This window comes from Fusarium poae, chromosome 2, assembly GCF_019609905.1.
Source record: "Fusarium poae strain DAOMC 252244 chromosome 2, whole genome shotgun sequence".
Classification (NCBI taxonomy): domain Eukaryota; kingdom Fungi; phylum Ascomycota; class Sordariomycetes; order Hypocreales; family Nectriaceae; genus Fusarium; species Fusarium poae.
Genome location: NC_058400.1, coordinates 9,812,808 through 9,835,411, shown reverse-complemented (window position 1 = coordinate 9,835,411; position 22,604 = coordinate 9,812,808). Strand labels below are relative to the sequence as shown.

Here is a 22,604-nt window from a genome sequence, read left to right as displayed (position 1 = left end):
ATGGGGAAACCTTTCTACAGTTGTTCAGCAAAGCTCAGACGTCACCTATATGACGAAGAACTTGGTTGGCCCACCTAAAATACGCAAGATCCACGTCGACGATCTCAAACCCTACATTTCGCGTTTGAACAGATTACGCCCACCCTCACTCGAGCATCTGATACAGCGCGAGGAAGATGTTGACAATAGACAAATGTTGGAAGATTTGTCGTGGGACCATCCCGAAGAAGTCGGATGATTGAGAACGAGTGTATAGGCAGAGTTGAACTGTCTAAACCTGCGACAGTCATACGGATGGAGATGAGGCCTTTGTGATCTTCTGAGAAACGGAAGAGTGTGTTCATCATGATGAGAACAAAGTCATACAGTTGAACACTTGGGAACGAGAACTTTGTGAGGAGACAACGGGAGAAGGAGGTTACCAGGCTGAACGGCCTTTGAGACGTGAGGATATGTTATTGTGGAATGGTTAACTGGAGAACACACTGTCATGTTTATGAGAGAGAATGAGGTCTAATTACTATATGAGGAACCGGTATGGTTTAGTTTGTGTTGTGGGCAACACCATCGAGAGATCGGGGCAGTATGTTACGGGGGTTAGCCCCACCCACCTTAGTCATCACGTTAGTGGCCTTCACCACGGCGCCTTCTGCGCTGTGGTCAGCCGTAACAACTTAGCCAATACAACAACCTCGTTGCACGCGTGCGACCTATCTACTTTTACGGCTCGGACAACCAGGTTGATAATGTGGCCGATGCAACGTAAGCGGCGTCGGCCAACGTCCATTGTGAACCATCAGTGTGGTAAGTAGGGACAGGGTTAAGATGGCCGTTAATGTCTTTGTCAAATTCAAATGCCGTTAAGAAGCTAGCAATTAAAATCTGCCAAATTTCAACCACGATAGGTAAGCACGTAAAAGATAGACTAAACGGTAGTTCCCATCGTAATGAATCGACCGGTATGTATGAAATGTATTTTAACTATACCTTGCGCTTGGTATCCTCGTTTCTCTGCCATATTTCATCGTCAAGTTGATTCAAGACTCAACCCCACCAAGTCGTTGCTTACGAAATAACGTTACACCCTTGCATGTGGCTTATAAGATCAGCCAATGTCGTTGCGAATAAACGCGTACGGTAACCCTGCTCTTCCTCTCTAGCCAATACGATGAAGAATAAACACGTACGCTGATTCCACTTTATAATCTTAACCCGAGAGGAGACACGAACACACGTGAAGCCTCAGGGTTGGGAGCAAGAGAGTCCATCGGATAGTATCCTTTGACCATACCACCAGTCCATGGTTAGAATTAATAACGAAGTTAGCAAAAACTAAGACATCTGACACCTGAGAGTTAGTGATTTGCATCTTGTTGTATTTACCATAAGATCGCAGGAGACTCAGAATTAGAACTCGCTTGTATATAAGTCCGCATTAGATATCTAACCCGCTCCTCCTACGACACCACTCAAGCCAGTCTGCCAGTCTCGGATTTGAATGAGTAGGAAGACGCCGAAGCCTTTTGTCTGGGGGTAGCAATGATCTCGGCAGTTGATGTTGTCCACCCAGTTCCACCCCTGCCACTTTGCGCCCCGTAATCTCAATAGATTATCCCCTTGCGAGGACAGCCAATCATCGGAGCCGATACTGTGATACCACCCTCTCTACAACATCATCAGTAGGCCATGAAAAGCAAAACCAGCAAAGATGAAACTCTATCCATATGAATGTAAACACTATTAGTAGTTGTAATAAAAACAAATAAACAAATGAGTAAGTAGAACGATAAAAGCTTTTGTCGCTAGTTGTAGAAACAAACAGCCTCTGCTATCCCTCGAAGAAGCCGAACCCCACCCACTAATCGATCGATCGTAGCAACCCACGAGCCGATAACACGAGTGGATGAAACAGCCTTGCCATCGAAATCATCTACACAGTTGATTGGCGAATATGATACGCACCCCAGCACCATCTGTGTCACGGCGCAATATTCTGGGGCCGTGGACAATCGAGACACGACGATCATAGACGACGAGGTAGAGTCCATCTCATTAGTCCAAGTCTTGAGCTCGAATTCTCCAGTTCTAGGTGAACAACAGGCCATTTCCAGACCTGGCCCGGCAGGCAGGGACATCTTACGAATCTATCGAATCGAACGCCAAGAAATTCTTGTCCTGTAGATTCGCATCGAATCGAATGTGTCCTCCGTAGATTCGATATCTATCGAATGCCAAGATTCGATCGAATTCGATTCGATCCCGATCGAACGTAGACCTAATCCTGGCGGAGACCGAAACACCAATAGGACCTAGGGCCAAATGGATCGTTGTCATCATCATCAGGCATTCATGACTTCATACCCCGACGTACGAAGGGTAAGAGATGCAGAGGGGTTTTAGAGAACATCACAGCTGTAGATGAGGCGTCGCAGAACATTTTCAATTGTGCAAGACAGGTAATAGGCAGATTAAATGTCACTCGTCCCCTTCAGCGACGCAAGTGCGTCAACCCATTGATCATCACTGAGGCTAACCAGCGGCAGTGAAGGCGTGTAGATTCCAGCTTTACTCCACGATCGAATGCACTGAGCCATCGCTACTATCTCCCTCCTCAGCCGGCTTCTCAATGGTGCCGTCATACGCCCTGCACTGCTAAACGTCCTCTCGCTCTCCGCAGACGACGATGGGATGGTGAGCATATCAATCGCCATCAGAGACAGCCGCGGGTACCGATTCCTGTTGATTTTCCACCAGTCAATCGGTCTACTCCTGTAGTGGTGACTGTTGACAACATCCTCAGCACAGTACCGAGCATATTCGTCATCAGCAGTCGCTCCCGCTGTCGTGTGTTTCGTCTTCCGGGTGCTCTTGCGGCCACTGGACGCTGCCAAGGACGAACCCTGGGCGCATGGCGGCCCAGCTACACTCCTAGCAAGTTTCCGCTCAATGTAATCCATTGAGGCCTCGTCAGACGTAGCGAAGACTTCGCAGTCAACATCGCGTTCCCTGTAACTCTCCCAGATCTCTCTGAGCTTGGCTTCGTACTCTAATCGCCAACTCTTAGCCTTACGAAAAGGCACTCGAGACCACAGTTGATCGAGAAGGCGCCACTTCTTCGCCGGGTTGAAGACAACAGCGCCGACATAAGCAGCGCTAGTCAGACGGTTATAATACTTGTGCAGCTTCTTCCATCCGAGCTTGATAAAGACCTTGAGCAATCTACGGGTTCTGCTATCGAGCCCGTCGTAGATGGAGACTTCGACGTCCTTCTTCTCCTTGCTCACTAGATCCTCAACTTCTTCAAAGATTGTACCTTCGATAGCACCTTCGAGGGGGTCAAGTAGGATCTCGAAGACAGGGAAGTATTCATCGAAAGGGAAGTATTCATCGAAACTACCACACGTCAACCTCGCGCCGGGAATACCGTCGCCCTGAAGTTGCTTGGTGGCGATTTCAAAAGGCTTCAGAAGCTTGACAAGTACCTCGATAACCTTCCAGTCGTACGCGCTTAAGCGGTATTGCAGAACTGCCGGTTTCGGTTTGTCACCAAGGCCCTCAGTTTCCCAACGGTTCTGAACGTCATTGAAGAAGGTATTGAGAGCCGAGCGGAGACGAAGTGCCCTCTCCATCATCCGCATGTCCGAGTTCCATCTGGTGGCATTGTTGAAGACCCAGTGTAGTGTTGATTCATGGCCAGATTCCTTGCGCTGAGACTGAAGAAACTGCTCGTACAGCTGTTGACTCGCTCGCAGCTGAATCCCGGTGTTGTGAAGCATTCCTGGGGCGCCGTTCTGGCTGTACTCCCTGAAAGTGGCTCCATTGATCTCCTCCGGAGCTGGGTGGGATGATAGGAGGTCCTCTTCTGGGATACCAACGGCAGTGTTCGCTTCAAAGTCTTCGTCCGTGCCGTCTTCCATCTCTACATCCAGGGCCTCGTCGATAGCTTGATCAACAAGCTCCTCATCGTCATCTTGATCGTCACCATCCGCAGCGATGATTGCCGCGAAGTTCTCCCACTTCGAACCGTATAGCATTGCCCGCACGCAGAGGTTGAAGATATGCGCAGCGCAGCGAATCCGTCGCTCTTCAGGTGAGAAGCCGTGTTCAAAGGCAAGACCGTCCATGCAGGTGTCATTGTTGGCAGCATTGTCCAGCGTGAAGTAGCCAATCTTGTCCGGGTCGTTGATTTGCCAGAATGCGAGCGTATCAGCGACCTCATCAGCAAGTGAAGCACCATTGTGTCTGCCCGAGAGAGGTCGAAGGCCAAGGAGGATTCGGTGTTGGACAAAGTGGTTATCAATGAATTGAGCGTTGATCCCAAGAAACGAAGTGTACGACTTGGATGTCCAACCGTCGAAGGAGAAATGGATCTGGGATCGAGCGCTGCGCAATACTTCGGTTACCGGCCCAACGGCACCCCTATACTCGGATTCGAGCATGCGAAGCAGCGTCTTTGCAGAGGGGATGTGGGTCACATCGATGAGGGGATTGCCGTAGAGAAGGATCCGCTGGAACCGCTCGGTATTGACAATGTTGAACGGCAGATTATGGTAGGTAATCCAGTCGAGGAGGAGTATTCGGAGGCCTTTGCTGCTGAATCTTCCACGCAGCTTGCTGACAAGAAACTGGTCGTGAGGATTATTCAAGTCGGCATCGATGAAGTGGGTGATAGTCTGGCCGCCCAGAGATGAGGCTCGCACGCCCCGGGCAACGTCGTTTGGGGCCTGCCAAATGAACACGCATGTTGCTGAGCTATCCACGAAAGGCACGTACTTACCAAAATCCCGTGGGCGTTGCGAAGGTGGTTCTTGATAGCGGCTCCGGTCGAGCAGACGAAGCAGAAGTCAGACTTCTTTTTGAAGCCTCGGGCGAAGCAGTCGGCACAGATCCACTTGAGCTTATTGCCCTGCCGCGAGGTGGAATGGTCCTCAACACGATACCCATATTGCTGCCACCACGCCCTCGTGTCCTGGCCGCCAGTATAGCGCTCGAATCCGGGCCATTTGGCCCACTCTTGGCGGCCCCAAAGTGTCCAATCAACCTGAATAAAGTCGGCAGCCGTTCCGCGAGAACGGAGTGATGGTGTCGCTGGTAACGAGATTCCTGGAGAAGACACAGGCGGCGAAGACGAGTACTCGACGCACTCCATTGCGCCTGACCCAATCGATGGGGGACGGCTTGAAGAGAATGGTTCGGGCATCGTGACGTTAGGTCGGTCGCGCGAATCGAGCCAGCTTGTAGAGGAGGGTTGGAGTCATCGAGGCTTCGCCGGTGCCCAACTTATACCGCTTCCATGACAGCAAAACTCAGTGAGGCCAGCATAACGCGTATGTACGCGCGTTGTCGACGCGAAAACGAAAAAAAAAATCCCAGGTCGCCATCTCCGTTACATTGGCTAAGTCTTGTACGAATGAAAGGGGCATCCGCCAGCAATGAGAATAATGACCTCGCGCACCATGTCCGACTACCCACGCGAAGACGCCTCTTGGCTCAATCACTGGTGCTCGACGGTTCTCCAGGTGCCATATACACCTGCGCTAGCAACCAATGAAATCGAAGGTCTTGTCACTCAAGTTGGCAGACTCTGACAGCCCAGTCTGGTATGGTCCCTGGTCATCTGGTTTCAAAGTGCCCCTATTGGCTCATGTCGTCGTGCACAGACCACCGAGGCACACAACTGGAACTTTCCTTCCGCGCTGGCCCGTCTCGTTCCATCCTGGCGTCGCCTCTGAATGGGCTCTTGAGCTCGTTTGAGCTGGCCGGAGCTCGTCGTGTTGCCACGTGAGGTGTAGCGGTGAGGGCGTAATTTTAATGCTGTAAGTGGTCGCAGCTGCGGGAGGATTATGAAGTCGCTAGTACATCCACCTAGGGGCTGGCTGGGTTTGGCCGCAAGTTCCTGTGACCAAAGCGGGGAATAACTATGTTGGGTCTGGACAGTTAGTCGACCAATACAGGTTGAAGATGCAACAGACATGTGAGACTTCAAGGTCGAAATGGTCTTCTGAGCGTGAGAACACTGACGCCGATAGAAAGCTCTTGAGGGAGATGTCTAAATGGAGCAGTTTTTGTTTGCATTACTTCCAATCTACAGAAAACCAGCATGTGTTTAGATGGATGTTCATGGGGGAGTAATTGCAAGACGGGCCTACCCTATACCAATGTGCTAGAAAGATACCAGGGTACTCACGTATTCTTCCACAGCTACGCAAGTAACCCCTAAACAGCATTTCATGGCCACGAGGATTCGCTTTTCAACCTCGCCCACGCTTGACATAGTCCTCGTGGAAATTGGGAAATGGTCCCATTCAATAAATTACTTTTGATATTTTAGAAAGTAGTCGTTTGTGGGTTGCGGCCAAGCATGATTACTGCAGTTGCACGATACCTATTCTGACCCGTAAATCTCGGGGGTTTAGATGTACCGGTATACACTAACACATCTTAGCACCTACACGGACCCTGGGCCTTCAAGACGACAAATCACGCTCGGTCGCGTCAGGTACCGCCAGGGGCCGGTTGACGGGTTCAAGAAGTGACGCTAAAACGAGCCGCGTCACTCGTTCGACCGAATCGATCGATTTTCGATCGAACGCTTGGGCCCGTTCGATTCGATAGCGAATAAAATGTGCCGTGTTCGATTCGTATGTCGAATGAGAAACACCACATTCGATTCGCATCGAATCGAACGCCAAGAAATTCGATTCGATATTCGTAAGACTTGGCATCGAATGAATCTATCGATTCGATTCCCGTCCGTAAGATGTCCATCCCTGACCCTATGATAAACCTAAGAACATTTATAAATACTGCCTCTACCTCCTGCCTTTATCTTTCTATTCTCTTCATCCTCATTACCTACTTCTTTCAGTATCTTGCAACCCCTCTAATCTCATTCAATTATATTTTACTATCCCAAAACAATAAATCTACCTCTCTAAAATGAAGTTCCTCCCAGTTCTCGCTATCTTCTTCGCCGGCGTCCTCGCTGCTCCTCCTCGTCATGGTGGCGACGATAGCTACTTTGATGCCTGCCCAACTATCTTTAGCCTGGCTCAGTGCTGTGGTGCTAATATTGGTGATATTGTTGGTGTTGACTGTGCCAACCGTAAGTAATAACTAACAATTATCTTTTATGGGAATATCAGAAAAAGGCTAATTACTGAAACAGCTACTATTACTCCTACAAGCATCGATAGCTTCAAGGCCACTTGTGCCAGTGTTGGCAAGAGTGCCCGTTGCTGTACTATCCCCATGGTAAGTTAACCTTTCTCTACAAACATTAATGTTAGCAAGGGATAAGTATTTACTAAAATACTCTTAAAGCTTGGAGTAGGTATTGCCTGCCTGGAACCTATTGGCGCATAAATGTGTGGCTTAGTGGTTAGGTGCAACCGTTACATGTTACGACTCCAGTTGTTATGTCACGTGTTGTTACGACTCAACCGATGATTACGTAGACCCCACCTATTTTCACCAATCATGGCAAACTCTTCGACTCACGGCTCACGATGCGACTCACGGCGTGAGCCTCACTCATATCCGTGAGCCCCCACAGATATATATACATTCATTTAGCACGAGATAGAACTTAGCTCACCAGCTATCAACAAAACTTCTTTACCTGAATACGCCTTACCCGCACTATTCATTATTAAGAGACGTGACACTTTGCAACCGCTCAGTGACAACGCCCTACGTATCTGCCAACATAAACCTAGTACGGACTAGTTTATCCCTTGGGAATCACAACCGTCACATGCAAGTCAAACGGAGTTGGTTCGACTCTGTTCGTTATGTAAGTCGAATGGCGTGCGTTCGACTACTACAGGGTAGGTGACTATCTATTGGGTGAAAATGTGGGGGTATACACACTGCGTACGTTAGACCCGTTGCGTCGTAATATAACTTGTTGATGTGTAGTAGTGGATCAGCCTTTTATTTCGACCAATTGGAGGTAATAAAAGTGACGCCCCTATAAGGATGACGTTGTTGAACGGATCGCGTGCGCCTTGATGTCCTTAATTGTATGTGTATTGTTCAACTTTTTTTCCCCCGCCTTCCTTGGAGAGGGGTCTGCTTATTATGCTTTCCTGAATGGGTCTAGGGTCGCCGACAGCTGACCGATAGGTCACACGATACCCCGTGCGGCCATCCTACTGTTCAACAGACGTCCCCTAGGAAATGGTAGCAGCGCTGCGCTCAATTTAAGTTCAAGTAACTTTGAATTGTGGGCAGCGCTGATTGGTAGGGGGATATGTCGAGAGTGACGAAGAATTAGAAATTAGATGGTATTAGATAGGTAGGGTCGGGCAGCAATTCACGAGTGAATCCTATTTTCTCATTGGAAGACCGGCTGAAGTACATAAGTAAACGAGGTCCCATAGCAATAACGTGTTGATGGACTTGCCACCTTGCACTGTAGCTTTTCTTCTACCTACTGCCTTTTCTTCCTTCAGTTCTCACCTCTCTCGCCTCATCTCTGCACCTATTATCATGTCGGGCACCGCCGAACCTCATCCTGCGACTGCAGCAAAAGTTTTGCCTTCTCGCATCACCTTCGACTCAGGCAATGGAGATGAGATATCTTCGTCTCATGCTCAAGACCAGCGGTGTCCCTCCGTTTCTCGCAGCTCCCCCGGCTACCGTGTGAAGGGGCCACCAGAACTCATGTTGGAACAGTTACGGGATCCCTATCACCGTCAACGCCTCGTTCGAAAGCCTACGCCACGCAAAGCCGTTCATTTCGAGCTACACGACCAAGTACAGCATTTCTTCCCAACTAATCCACCGGTTACTGTGAAGTCTGAGCCACAGCTTATGAGAGGAGTCCATGAGGACTCTGCTCGCAAGCCCCCGAGCCCAATAACTTCACTCTATATTATACGATCTCCATCAACCCGGTGGGAAGTTATCTGTTCAACTATAGTCTCCAAGATCACCGAGAAGACGACCGTGAAGCTAGAGAGACTATGGATATCCGCTGACGAAAATTGCTTCTTGGGGTCTGTCGCAGTAGCCAATCTCGCGCAAGAGAAATCAGTCACTTGCAGGTTTACGTTTGATCATTGGGAAACAATTTCTGAAGTTCGTGCCCATTACGCACATGTTACAAGTCATCAAGCTGAGCTTGACCGGTTCTTGTTCACGCTGAAGCTTCCAAATGTAGCTCTGGTTCATCCTGGAATCAATACTTTCCACTGCTGCATTAGATACATCGTCAATGGCCAAGAGTTCTGGGACAATAACAATGACCTCAATTATCAAGTTAGCTTCAGAAGGAAGGAACTGTCTAAGGATATGACAACATACAAATCTATTACGCCCGGTAGGCCAACGCCCAATGGGCTCTGAAGCTAAAGGTACATACACTTCGCTAGTCATTGCCTTATTCTCGTCAAGCCCATGAGAATCTAGCCTTGTTCTTTCCAGTCTAGTCACCGCTCTTCTCCTTGACCCTCCTAGATGTTAGTAGTAGCAAGCCAACTTGAAGCCCATTCCCTCCAAGTGTTCAGTTTCCTATCTTCGGCGGGTGAAGCGATGCCTGCTGTTGACCATGTTGTGACAGGGATGCGCGGCGTGCACGGGCCAAGATTTCGTGTATCAGGACCTGATACGCGGGGTAATTGGTACAGTAGGGTGGAGGCGAAGGATTCCATCGGGTTAGGCGTCAACTCGTGGGAGGAATGGTACGCGTTGAAAGGTAAACAAACTAGCATTGACGCGACTTGATGTCGCTAGGACGGGATGTAAAAGTTAAGGAGCTACTTTCTCCCCCACCAGCCTGACAGTGGTATTGAGATAGCTCACTAATGGAGAGCTTGATGGATGACTTTGATTGGCTGGGGTTGCTCACCAGCCAGGTTCCGGGTAAGCTGTAAAAGCGCGGTCGACGGTTTGGCAGCATGGAGGCTAGATGGCATGTTGTGTATCAAATCTATCAAATGTTATTTCAAATCGATGATCTCGTATTTGTTTGATTGGATTGGATTTGGGGGCTGCGCTGCCGACGGATCACCGGGAAATGCCTTAACTTAGACTAACTAGATCAGATGATGAAATAGTAGGGATGCCGGCGTGAGTTTCATGAGTCAACGGCGATAACTCAGACTCAACTCATGTGAGTTTGAGTTATGAGTTAACTCAAATGCCCAGGTATGTTAGAGTCTCAAAATACGACCGTCTAGTTGTGGCTTCTTATCTCCCCCGCTCTCCCTCCCTTCCCATTGATTGCCCTTTCCCAAAGCCAAACCCGAAGCTTTATTCTACGATTGCCCTCGCCTGTACTCATGAGTCTCTAACCTCGAATTCCCTCAAATTTACCTCTTCTGGGTGCTGTGGCATTGTAAAAAGATCCTTTACAGGTCTCCCCAAACTTCATCATGGCTGCCGTTCTTCCATCAGAAGACAACAGTTATTTCGCCGCGTCTAGCCTACGACGCTCACATTCTCATTCCACCTTCATCTCTTCGGCTTCACCATATTTCCCCTCTTCTCACCTGAGCGAGCATTACCAGCCTGCTTCTAAGTCTTCCGCCGAATTCAACTCATCATCTACTTCCTCGTCTCCCCATACCGCCCATGCCGACTCGGTCGACCTTTCCTATTCATCTACTCCTACCACCAACCTCCCTATTGCCTCTGACTACGACACCATTGGTATTGTTGAATTACCCGAAGGTAACTTCATGTTTCCATCCTTTGCGCAGGAGAAGCTCTACGTTCATCCAGAGATCCGTCCTGATACTCGCCACGATGACAACCTAGAGCTACCCCCAAGCCCCCGAGAAGGCGACTCTTATGCTGCCTCTCTTGCAGAACACGAGAGCTCTGAGGAGGTCTCTCATGAAACATCAGGACCCGAAACACTGGAGCACGAAAAATTCGAACACGCAGAGGACGACACTGCAGTCTCAAGTAGGCCGTCGCGCCAAGTCGATTACCTGTCCCATGAATGGAGAGAGGAAGATATCTGGTCCTCATGGCGATACGTTGTAACACGGAGGGGAGAGTTTCCCAACAGCGCTCGATTGGAAAATGCTTCTTGGAGGGCATGGATTAAGGCCAAGAACAACCTCAAGACCATCCCCCCCGAATCCATCAATTGGTTTGCCTCCCTATAGTTCTCCCTTTATCTCCATTGAAATACTTACATCTACAAGGCTCAAGGACTGTGATGTCACCTGGCTCTACGGCCCTCTGCAGTCAGGACCAAAGAACCTCCACCCTACCTACACGGAGCCCTTGAGCGTGCCGCTGTCAAATGCCGACTCACTCCTCAACCCCAACAAGAAATCCATTCTGAAGAAGAGAAGCATATCTGAAGTTATGTTTCAGCGATCGCTGTCCACGGCCTCATTATTAAAGCAAGCCACCGCAGCTGTGAAGGCCCAGGAGACCCGAGGAATCCTCCGACTCTACCTCGGTCGTTCGTCAACAGACTGCTTCGCCTACCCATTTGCATCATGTCGATTGAGTGAAGAAAGAAAGAGCATCGCTCCTTCGGTAGAGTCATCTAGAATCGCTTCCCCCAGCTCTGAGCGAAAGCACATTCATTTCAATGAGCAAGTTAAGCAGTGCATAGCTATTGAAGCGAAGGATAATAAAGACATGATCAATGACCACTACAGTTTTGATAGTGACTTGGATCACGGGGTTATGATAAGGCGGGTCGGGACAAAGAAGAGGCCCATATCCCGACGCAAGACTTTGAAGCCAAAGCTAGCAGCTGAAGGGAAAACAATTGCGATGCTGCCTTCCACTACCCTTAAATACCGCGAAGACACTCCTGAGTCGCAAGAGACTGCTATGAAGCATTCCCAAAGTCTACTCATGCCCCCTTCCTCTTCACAAAAGACCCTACGACCTGTCAAGCAGTCAGGCAGGTTCTTTTTCGTAGAGGAAGATGATGATAGCCTCGACAAAGTCTTGTTAAACCCCACCCAGGGTGGGCATTACCCCCCCAATGAGGATACCAATGGCGATCTGAACAGGTTCACCTCATCGGGCAACCTTTGCGAGGAGCCTGCATGTATGCGACGCACCCCGTCCGGTATGTTTATGCTTTATGAGGAAAGCGGATTAAAATACAGGGATGGCATATTTGGCCACGTTATTGATACGGTCAACACTGCTCGCGATATAGCCCACGTTATCTGGAACATTGGCTGGAAGAAGTAATAATTATACAGGCTTTCGACTTTCATTTAGCGACGCAGTCGAAATTTGAACGGGTCGCAAGCTTGTGACTCACATATTATAAATTAAAACTAGTTAACGTAGTTCATCACTAAGCGGGCCACATCACCTGCCGGGCCACTTTTCTGTACCTCCCAACTTCTAATCCCCACTACTTACCCAAAACACTCTCAATTGAATCCAGTATATCATGATTCGATGACCCATGTATATCTTCAGCCTCTGGACAAGTTCTTGCACTATGAACTCTCTTGCGGCAGATGCCACAGAGCCATGCGCCCGTCTTATGCTGCTTTGATGGCCCACCTTCTGCGCCTTCATCACGTCTTTCCTCCTTCACCACACCCTTTTCCACTAGAAGTTGGCTCGCTTTCTCATCTGTAAGAGGTCCTGAATCGTGTTCTCTTGGCCCTCCGCCGCTTGGAAAGGGCCTCATTGGCCTCTCGAAGTGCTTTGATCTCTCCAGTCAAAAACGTCAGCTGGTGGTTGATACTTACTGTCGCCTTTGCTAGTTGGTCGACAGATGTCAAGATCGGCGTTGTGAGCTTCCTTGATGTTTGCTTACCCGATCCTTGATCAGAGTTGACTGCGAAAGAGCTTCAGTGGCAGTTCAGGGCGTCTGGGAGATCCAAGGTAGGGGTAGAACGTTGGGGGTCTCAGGAGGAGTTGGCGTCCGTAATCTCACATCAAGCTTTAAATCACAGCTTCTGGACTCCACGGAACTAGGCCACCCCCCTGAAAGTTACTCTTAATGTTCTTTTCCGTAAAGACCGCCCCAAAAGCGGCCTTGAACGCGGGGAAGAAGTCGTCCTTGGTGATATGCGTAATGCTGGCTCGGGTGAGGAACGAGATTTGACTGCCATATGCCTTCTTCACCAGGCTAAAAATGCCGACATCGAGCGGCTGAGTTAAGTGAGAAGAATGGCTTGGAAGACAGAGTGGTATAATCTTGTTGGCCTTGCAGTATTCGTTGAATTCGGCGTTAATATGGCTCTCATGCCCATCAAGCACAAGCATCCGGTATTGGCCCTTCTGACGCGCTTTTGTTTGTCGATCAAAGTGTTTAAGCCACTCAAGGCCTGTATCATGCTCAGTCCAGCCGTCGGGAGTCGTCTTGACGACCCAGCTGCTTGGAATGTGGCCGCCAGAGTACCAAGCGGCAAGGTGGAATCGACCCGCAACGCAGAGGAAAGGCGGCACTGTATGTCCATCCGCCGCAACGGCACAAATCGCTGTGGCCCATTCTTTATTACCTGACTGGACAGCTTTTGGTTTATTGATTCGATCCGAGCGCGTAACGACCATCCTAGGAGCTATTAAGAGGCGATTTGAGTCAAATCGCGCACCAAAATGGGGTTGCAGGGTATGGAAATTTGGTCCAAATCGCTTTGGTCGAAGCCGAGTCGCTGATTGGCTCAAATTAACCCCAACTCCACACTTGGGGTTAGCTAGCGCTGACTTGGGGTTCGAGTAATGCAGAGGAAAGGGGACTTCAATTTATAGAGAAAAACAACAAGACTGCTTCTCTCTTTACTTTCTATCACCGATATGAAAGAGATAATATTAAGCAGCAATGGAGGATATTATACAGCTCAACCCGGACTATCAGATACTTATCTGCCGGCTATGTCAAGCAGCTGTTCGGCCCGGCGCTGGCATCGAGTCACACTTTCGATTTGTCCATCAGCTAAAGGGCCAAGTGCTCAAGGACATCAAGGACTACTTTAGCACATTAGAACTAGCTGACCCGAAGCTTATCGCAGTACCCGAAGATAACAGCCCAGCAGTTGAACAGCTTGCTGTATCAGATGGATATAGCTGTAATGCATGCCGATATCTCACTGTTGCGCGAGATAATATCGTCCGTCATTGGCGAGAGGCAGGGCATGGTGCAGCAGAGGAACGATGGACTCAGGTGCGGCTCCAGACGTGGATAGGAGCAAGAAATCACACGCGCTACTGGATCGTTCGAGATGACAGCGATATCGACGGCCCGGCTGATACGGCTAACGCAGCTGATGCTAGACGTCAGAGCGCTATGGATGAGCTCATTGCTGCAAGTCAGGCCCGATTGAAAGAGGAAGACGCCGCACGACTACGGAAGGGTGACTTGAAGGAAGATATCGACCGTGATTCGCCGTGGGTCAAGAGGCTAGGCTGGGTACGACACTTTGGCTCCCGGGACTTGATCAGTATTCACGACGCAGCCGAGTGGCTACGGGCGAGGGCAGCAACAGGCAGGTTAGCTGGGAAGCAAGAAGACGAGGAAGCAACCCGTGAGCGACTATTACTCGGCCGGCTCGGACAGAGCTTTGATCGTGAGGTGGACCGTTGCTGCTGGCGGCTCGATAGCGTGCCGACCGAGACGTTGCAGTGGCTCGGCAGCATTACATCAATGACCCCAAGCGGCGTGCCGTTTGGCCGTAAAGGCAAGGAAGAATCGATGAGCCAGTATAAGTCTGTCGGTCACCGTTACTTAAGCTTCTGCTGGAAGGCATACCGTATCGGGCGGAAGGAAGCGTTTAAATGCTGGGCCGTTCGCTTTACGGATGAGCAGTGGAGCTTATTGCATGATGTCGCTGAAGAGCTCGAGAGTGATAGGGTTCCAAGCAGTCATGACAGCGGATTCTTCAGCGGCAGAGAGAGACAAGCTAAGGATAAAGACGAAGACGGAGACGGAGACGGAGACGAAGACGAATATCAAGACGATGATGATAGTGACGAAGACGAGCAAGGGGATGAAGGTATGACTAGCCCGCTGCAGGATGCACTAGACCGAGCCGTCTTCCGGTTTATCGTGGCTTCGATCAAAACTCACGTTGGCGGAAACACATATACGAATTCGCTACTGTGCTTCTGTGCGGCACTTGGTATCAAACCACGCCCGATGGGCTATATAGAGCCGCATTTATATACTGGTCTGCTAGCTGCTATAGTATGGTGGGCCCGGCTGTTCTTTTTGGAGGCTGCATTTGAGAATCAGCCGCTAGATCGGGACGAGGTCGGGGTCGAGGCCGTACTTGCATTTCAAGAGCAGCATACATCGTGGATGTGTATGGGCACTCACACTGTCATGAGCACGATCATAGGATGGATGGCATACGCAAGGGTCGGAACCACTACATCCACTCCACTTTGGGGCCAAGTAGAGTGGATGTACGATTTTTAGGCAATTACAAAGTGGATGTAGCACATATTCGACCGGAGTGGAATGGATGTACACACGTGGATTTATAAGTGGATTTATAGTGGATATTCGAGGCTCTTTACAACCTCGTCGGTGCCTATTCAGCCTCACTTTCAGACGTTGACACTAATTCTTCAATCTGTTGCTGCTGTGATGAATCGTCAACCTCGCTGGCGCTGTTCTCACCCTCCAATAGCCATTTTGACTCAGCAAGCGCCAGCTCGTCCTCGCTTAGAGTCACGCAGCCGGCATCCAGCTTGCTTTCAAGGTGTGACTTAAGCAATGGATCCAGGTCCTTGATAAGGCCAGCACGGTACCAAGAGCGTAAAACCTGACAAATGGCGATAATCTCAGCATCCAGGTTCGTACGCAACCCCGAGACCATCTTGCCAGCAGCTGAAAATAACCTCTCACACTCGGCTGACATCGGCTGGATCGTCAGGAAGTCCAATGCCATCCTGGATAACCGAGGATATCTGCCTTGCTTAGTGATCCAGTAACCAATTGGATCACGAACGTTGCCGTCGCTGGCCTCACGATCCGTCTGCCACGCTTGGTACTCGTCACCAACAATAATTGCTGCGTATGCTGGTTTTGAGTTCGGCAGACGACTGTTCTTCTCGAAGGGGTTGAAAAACCGAGGTCTTTTGCCGGTGGCTCGTCGTCGCCTCTGCTGCTGTTGGTTCTAACCTCGAGATGAGCGTAATCGGACAGCCAGACGTCGGCAACCGTCTCTTTGCCTTTTCAATCCAACTAGGCTTATGAGCCCACGTTTCATCAAACCAGTCCCAACGATAAGCTGGATGGAGCGCCATAGCCGTATAGTAGATGGGCGTCTCGTCCAACCGCTGATAATATTCATCCAGCTTATCCCGAGCAAGGTTGATTCCGATGCGGAAGTGCTCTGGATCAGGAAAGTCAGCAGCAAGCTGCTTATATTCTTCCAGTGTGTTAAGCAGCAATTCATAGCCAAGCACTACGTCCCAGATATTGCCGTAGGAGCCAGTCCAGCCTTGCTTACGCCTGCGGATGTGTCCATCACCCTCAAGCGTCTTTACCGCGGTCTCAAAAACAGTCAGAATAGCCTCCAAATGGTAAAGAACCTCCCAGTCTTTGTCTGTTAGCTGATTCTCGTCTCGGAGGATGCGTGGTTTTTTCGCCAACTTGGCTTGCGTTACTTGGCCAGTATTTTTAGACCGATTTTCGTCCTCCCATTGCGCCTTATACTTGATCAGTAGGAGTTCGATAGAGGTTTTCAACCGTAGAGCCCTGCGGATCATGTAGAGTTGTGACAGCCAACGCGTGTCGTTATCGATAATTAGCTTGAGTGGTTTCTTCGATCGGAGTTTAAGGGTGGCGGCGCGATTAATTTCGTCCTGTTAGATACACCAAATTAGTATGAGACGAATAGGATTTAGTAAGACCGCTTACCCTCTGGACCTCCTTGAATAAGTAAATTAGCCGATGGCTAATACGCACATCAACTACGATATTGTGTAACTTGCCAACTGGTCCTTTTTTGCGCCATTGAGCGTATTCAGTATCAGACAACGCTTCTGCACCTGATAATTGCTGCTCGAACGCGTTAGCGTTTTTGCCAAACAAGAGCGCCTTGGCTGACAAGTTAATTGTGTGGCCAATACAGCGTCCTCGGCGTAGTCGGCCATCGAACCCAAGTTCAGCACCAATGACCTCCATTGCAGTATCGTTGTTTTCAGCATTGTCGAGCGTGAAATAGCCAATCTTCTCTGGACTCACGCCAAGAGTGTGTAGGACATCGAGAACCTCCCCACCGATCGTTGAGCCGAAGTGACGATGAGCCTCCGGAACCCCAATCATGATTTTACATGGCCGATTCTTCTCATCTCTGAAGAAACAAGTAATACCGTACAGGGCAAGCTTATTTCGAGACGTCCAGCCATCAAATGAGATATGAAGCGCTCCAGGGGAGTTCTCAGCACCTCGATAACCGTCTGCTTGTGGCGGTTATACTCTTGAATGATCTTATATCGGACAGCGGTGGCACTCAAGTTGACGTGTTGGATCGAAACGGAGGGACTCAAATAGTCGAAAATTTCTCGGAGGATGGGGTTCTCGGCGAAGGAAAATGACTGGTTGCTACTGACGATTAACTCGACTAGCATACGCTGAAAGTGTTGCTTATCAAAGCGTGAGATGAAGCTATTCGCGATATTCTGTTCCGTAGGCTTGTTGACGTCCAGTTTCAAAACAGAGGCAATAGTCGGCTGGCTCGATTTCAGTGCGCCTTCGGATTTGAGCTGTGCTGTGCTCTTTTTCTCTCCCTCTGGTGCTGGTGTTTTATGCTCACGCCATAGATGATTTGCCGCGTTCTGGAGACCTGAAGAGGTAAAACTCGCGATAATGGGACGATTTCCGAGGATACAGTCCTTGCAAGCCCATTTGCGTAAGCCATGACGTTGAATATCATAGCCAAAGTCCCACAGCCAAGAGCTAGTATCACGAGCGCGTTCTGACCAATTCCAGCCTCTGAAATGGCGAAAAGACGGTCCTCGAGCTGCTGCTGTTGGCCTGGTTGGCCTGGTTTGGCTGACATCGTCGAATTTATTTTTTTTGGCAAAAACAAAGCAGGAAACCTGTAGAAAACGTGCTCAATAGGGGTAGTTTCTCGTATAATGGATTAGCTGTAGGGGTGATTGACCTCGGCTAACTTGGGTCCAGGTACCTCGATTTAATAGGCAATTATATACAAAAATAAGTACTATGAACCGTACAGGGCCAGGGAATATCCCACTGTACCCAAATCCACCTAAATCCACTCCATTACATCCACTTTCAGGTCCAAGTGTAGTGGATTACTAAGTAATCTGAGCGCCGACAAGTGGATGTAATAGAGATGGGCCACTTATATGTGGTCCACGTGGATTTGCAGTGTAGTGGGTCCGAGCCTTGGGCATACGGGAAAGGGTATCGGCAGAAGATGGGGGGGCAGCCGTCGATACGATGGTCCGAGGACGGAGAGGGCTTATTTCACATGGGCGAGCATATCAGCGTCGAGGATTTCACCCGCACACTGCGCGATGAGGTGACCGAGGCAGAGAAGCTACTGGATAAGCTGTTCGGGGGGGTGTGGCAGCCGGTCAGTGAGAAGATCGATATGGGGCGGATCATCGATAATATGATACGGCTCGGGGCAGGTCAGTCATTCGCAAGCAACCCGAAGAACAACTGGCTCGAGCCCGGGCCGGCAAAGGTGATGCGGCTGATGGAAGCATCGATATGGGATGCTGCAAGGGCCCGATGGAAGCGACAGCGTATCAAGAAGTGGCTTCGAGACTTGCGGCTGCTGCGGGAGACGCTGCTCGTGCTCGTACATACGTGGGGTGGGCTCCCGGGAAGGGGACCGGAAATCACGACGCTGCGGCACTGCGATTCGTGGCAGCTGATCCGGAATATATTCATAATGGACGGGCATGTCATGATCGTGACCGACCGAGACAAGATGAAGGCAATCCGTGACAACGGCCGGAAGGTAGCACGGTTTGTCCCCGACCGGATTGGGCGGATGATTGTGGCATATATCGCATGGCTGCTTCCGACCGAGAGGGTACTGCGGCGGGAGTGTCAGCTTGCCGAGCCGCGTGGAGAGCAGCTCGAGTATATGTGGAGGGATGGCAGCTCGCCGGTATGGGAAACCGACCGGCTTAGCAGGAAGCTTGCTCGCATCATGCAGGCCGGGACGGGGGTCAGGTTAGGGGTGGGACGATATCGGGCGATCGCGATCGAGATGGGGCGGAGGATTCGAGGGCTTGTGATGAAGCAGCTAGAAGGTAAGATGGATGATGAGGATGAGGATGATAACGTCGAGATCGATCCGATCACAGGTGAGCCGGTTGACTGTGGAGGAAGCTGGAATATCGTGTGGGATTTGCAGTCGACGCACGGAACACGGATTGCGAGGCAGCACTATGCCGTACATATCGGCTTCCCGGGTAAGCTGCAACCGGAGATGATCGCGACATTCAAGGAGATCAGCAGGCTGTGGCATCAGTATTTAGAGGGAAGCAGTGCAGAGGGAGAGGGGGATATAGAGAAGACGGCGGTGAAGCGTAAGCGGGATAGTCAAGTGACGGGGCAGCAACAGCAGCAAAGGGCTAATAGTTCAAACCGAGCAACTAGCCGCAAGCGGAGAAAGACGAATAAGGAGGGAGAGGCGGCTCAGAAGAGGAAGATAATAGAGGACGAGATGACGGATGGGCTGCGAAGGCTGCTTGGACCGAAGGCGACTTGGCGATCCGACAAGCAGGCTGAGTGCATGCGATCGATCATGGCACTCAAAGCAGATCAGACGGCGATCAATGTGCTACCGACCGGGGCTGGCAAGAGCATATTATTCATGCTGCCGGCCGTGATGCAGGATACAGGCACAAGCATCGTGGTCGTGCCGTTTGTTGCACTGATGGATGACTTGGTGGCAAGAGCAACAGATATGGGGGTCGACTGCATCCGATATAGGTCATCGATGAATTCGGGACGAGAGGGCATGCCGCGGGCTGCACGCTTGATCGTCGTCAGTGCCGATATTGTGTCAAGCGCCGAGTTTTCCGGGTACGTTGACGGGCTGTCGTGTACAGGGCTGCTGCAGCGGATATTCGTCGATGAATGTCATACTGTGATCATGGATATCGGCTACCGGGCTAAGCTTGGCGAGCTAATTGGGCTACGTCGGTTTGGCTGCCCGTTAGTACTGCTCACAGCAACGCTGCCCGTCGTGCTGGAGGATTGGTTCCGTGGTGAGATGCTAGCGAAGTCAGCGGTCATGGTGCGGGATCGGACGGTCAAGCCGAACTGCCGCTATGAGGTTCAGCAAGTCAAGCCCGGGCGTGATGCTGTTGAGGATCGCACGGTCGAGGTGATCAAACAGCTAGACAGAGATATGACGGGTTGTCAGAAGGGGGTCATATACTGCCGGTCAAAGAGTCAGTGTGAAGCGATAGCTGACGAGATCGGCTGCGGGTTTCATCACAGCGGCATGAGCGAAAAGGACCGTCACGAGGCACGGACGGCATGGATAGAGGGCAGACACACAAGCCGTTGGATTGCAGCAACAACAGGGTTAGGGACAGGTATTGATATCGAGGGGATTGTGGCCGTGGTTCATATGGAGAAGCCGTATGGGCTCGTTGATTTTGTGCAGCAGACTGGGCGAGGAGGGCGGCGGGCAGGCGAGGTGGTCCGGTCAATCATCGTACACGACGGACGGCGGCAACGAGAGGATCAGCATCGAAGCTTTGTAGATGATATCAATCAGGCACAGATGGAGGCATTCATATCGACGCCGGGATGCCGAAGGGCTGTCGTTTCGGTGTTTATGGACGGAGCAGCCGGCGAAACGTGTAAGGATGTGGATGGGGCTGCACTTTGTGATCGATGTGAGCTGCTCCAGCAGGATAATAACAGTGATGAGGGTGCGGGCAGGGCCGAGGAGGTGATTGAAGGAGAGAGTGAGAGTGATGGAGAGAGTGAGGGAGAGAGTGAGGGAGAGAGTGAGGGAGAGAGTGAGGGAGAGAGTGAGGGAGAGAGTGAGGGAGAGATTGAGGGAGAGGGTGAAGGAGAGGGCGAGGGTGAGGGTTATGACACGAGAAAAGGCGGGAGGATTTGGAAGGCATTTGGCAAGGAAGAGGGTATGCGGATCAGAATGCTTTTCCGATGGCTAGAGGATGTTGCAGATGAGTGTCCGGTATGTCACGTCCGACGTCATCAGAAGGGACTAGAGGTAGGGGAGGTCCCAGATGAGCCGCGGCATGAGAAGGCCGGGCAGGGGTGTAAGGTAGTAGGAGAGGAAGGGTATGATGCGGCGCGCAGGGAGATCAGGTTTAAAGAGCTATCCCAGCTGCATGGCGGATACAGCTCTGAATCCAATGGCTTTCCCATATTAAAAAAAAAGACGCTAATGAAATGACGACCTGAATCCATTGCACCCCAACGGATTCAGGTCACCCATAAGTTTTTATCAGTAAAATGCATTTCAAGTAGATGCATCGATTTATTACTTTGAGGGAAGCTTATATATGGCTTGCCAGCCTTCGAAAATCATTTTTGCGGCATTGCGACTGGTTTGAAGTTTGAGTCAATTGATCAATTGAAGTTAACAGACCGGGATCCAGCAGGGGCGACTACTAAACGCACAACCGGCTGTGCAATAAGACCGCACAACCGGCTGTGCGATTAGACTGCTGATGTAATCAACAACGATGTGAGGCTATCACCACTTGACCAAGTAAATCAACCTTCCTTCAATAAATGAAGCTATTCAAAGCTTCTGCAAGCTGCAGGCCTGTTCAGCTACAGTTCCTGATGCTTGAATACATCTATTATCACAACCTAGACCGTGAATAATAGGTGTCAGCCCTCAATGTGATACACTGCAGCTAGAAGGATAGTGATGCAGTTTATGTTATATCTATCTGATCAATTGTTGCTAATGAGCTGTGATAGTATGCAAAATAGCTGTTTATTGAGCAATTGAGTAACTGAATCAGTAATGCCTTTTGAATATATATATCTCGGCTTTATAGCTTCTTTCTCTCCCTCTCTTTTCATATCAATCTAACAACTTGACTACTTCACGAAGCTCAACATGAACAACCAACGGCCTGTATTTACTATTGCTGAGGATGCTACTGCTATCCAAGCAAGAGCTCAGCAAGTAAACCCTTTTGTGCTTCAACCTTTGCAGCAAAATACGATTCATACGCTTCAAAATCGGCTTCCAATTAACTACTCTCGTGAAGGCTATAACCTGTATCCTGTTCAGCAATGGCGAGATGCGCATACTAATGCAAATGGCCCTCAAAATCTTCGTCAGCTGTATGCTCAAGACCCTTCAGCTCGCCAATGGGTGGCTCAGATAAGTCACATTCCTCAAGGTCAACCGGCTCAAGCAACTGTACAGCCTTGGGGCTATGAGGTATCAGGAAATTGGCATCTCGGATACATGAAAAACATGTATCAAGGTCAACAGCAACGCCCGGCTGCTGCACAGTTACCGACGTGGTCATACAACGGGCTGCAGCAAATAGATGCTAACTACTACAATACCAATTTTGCAGTCAGTGGCTATCAATGGCCTACAGCTACAATTGGTATGAATCATTTTGAGCCCCGGCTTCAAGGTATACAGCAGTCAGGGCTTCATATTTCGAATATATCTCGCAACGGCTATGCGGATTGGACTTGGCAA

General features: G+C 50.1%; 6 protein-coding genes across 6 annotated transcripts; all 6 read left to right on the top strand.

Moving 5' to 3' along the window:
* Positions 1-5,456: 5,456 nt before the first annotated feature.
* FPOAC1_007318 (uncharacterized protein) lies at positions 5,457-5,785 on the top strand (the record flags this gene model as incomplete). The annotated part of the gene is made up of 2 exons (XM_044851786.1): positions 5,457-5,573; positions 5,597-5,785. 2 exons carry the CDS (start codon positions 5,457-5,459, stop codon positions 5,783-5,785), a joined length of 306 nt encoding a protein of 101 aa, XP_044710498.1.
* Positions 5,786-6,939: 1,154 nt separating this feature from the next.
* On the top strand, positions 6,940-7,365 carry FPOAC1_007317 (uncharacterized protein; the record flags this gene model as incomplete). Its single annotated transcript, XM_044851785.1, has 3 exons — positions 6,940-7,105; positions 7,169-7,254; positions 7,324-7,365. The coding sequence occupies 3 exons, from the start codon at positions 6,940-6,942 to the stop codon at positions 7,363-7,365; spliced, it is 294 nt and encodes a 97-aa protein (XP_044710497.1).
* A 1,128-nt stretch (positions 7,366-8,493) lies between these two features.
* Positions 8,494-9,351, top strand: FPOAC1_007316 (uncharacterized protein; the record flags this gene model as incomplete). Its single annotated transcript, XM_044851784.1, has 1 exon — positions 8,494-9,351. One exon carries the CDS (start codon positions 8,494-8,496, stop codon positions 9,349-9,351), a length of 858 nt encoding a protein of 285 aa, XP_044710496.1.
* A 1,028-nt stretch (positions 9,352-10,379) lies between these two features.
* FPOAC1_007315 (uncharacterized protein) lies at positions 10,380-12,177 on the top strand (the record flags this gene model as incomplete). Its single annotated transcript, XM_044851783.1, has 2 exons — positions 10,380-11,104; positions 11,160-12,177. The coding sequence occupies 2 exons, from the start codon at positions 10,380-10,382 to the stop codon at positions 12,175-12,177; spliced, it is 1,743 nt and encodes a 580-aa protein (XP_044710495.1).
* A 1,591-nt stretch (positions 12,178-13,768) lies between these two features.
* On the top strand, positions 13,769-15,364 carry FPOAC1_007314 (uncharacterized protein; the record flags this gene model as incomplete). The annotated part of the gene is made up of 1 exon (XM_044851782.1): positions 13,769-15,364. One exon carries the CDS (start codon positions 13,769-13,771, stop codon positions 15,362-15,364), a length of 1,596 nt encoding a protein of 531 aa, XP_044710494.1.
* Positions 15,365-18,341: 2,977 nt separating this feature from the next.
* Positions 18,342-21,871, top strand: FPOAC1_007313 (uncharacterized protein; the record flags this gene model as incomplete). The annotated part of the gene is made up of 2 exons (XM_044851781.1): positions 18,342-21,101; positions 21,860-21,871. The coding sequence occupies 2 exons, from the start codon at positions 18,342-18,344 to the stop codon at positions 21,869-21,871; spliced, it is 2,772 nt and encodes a 923-aa protein (XP_044710493.1).
* Positions 21,872-22,604: the final 733 nt, after the last annotated feature.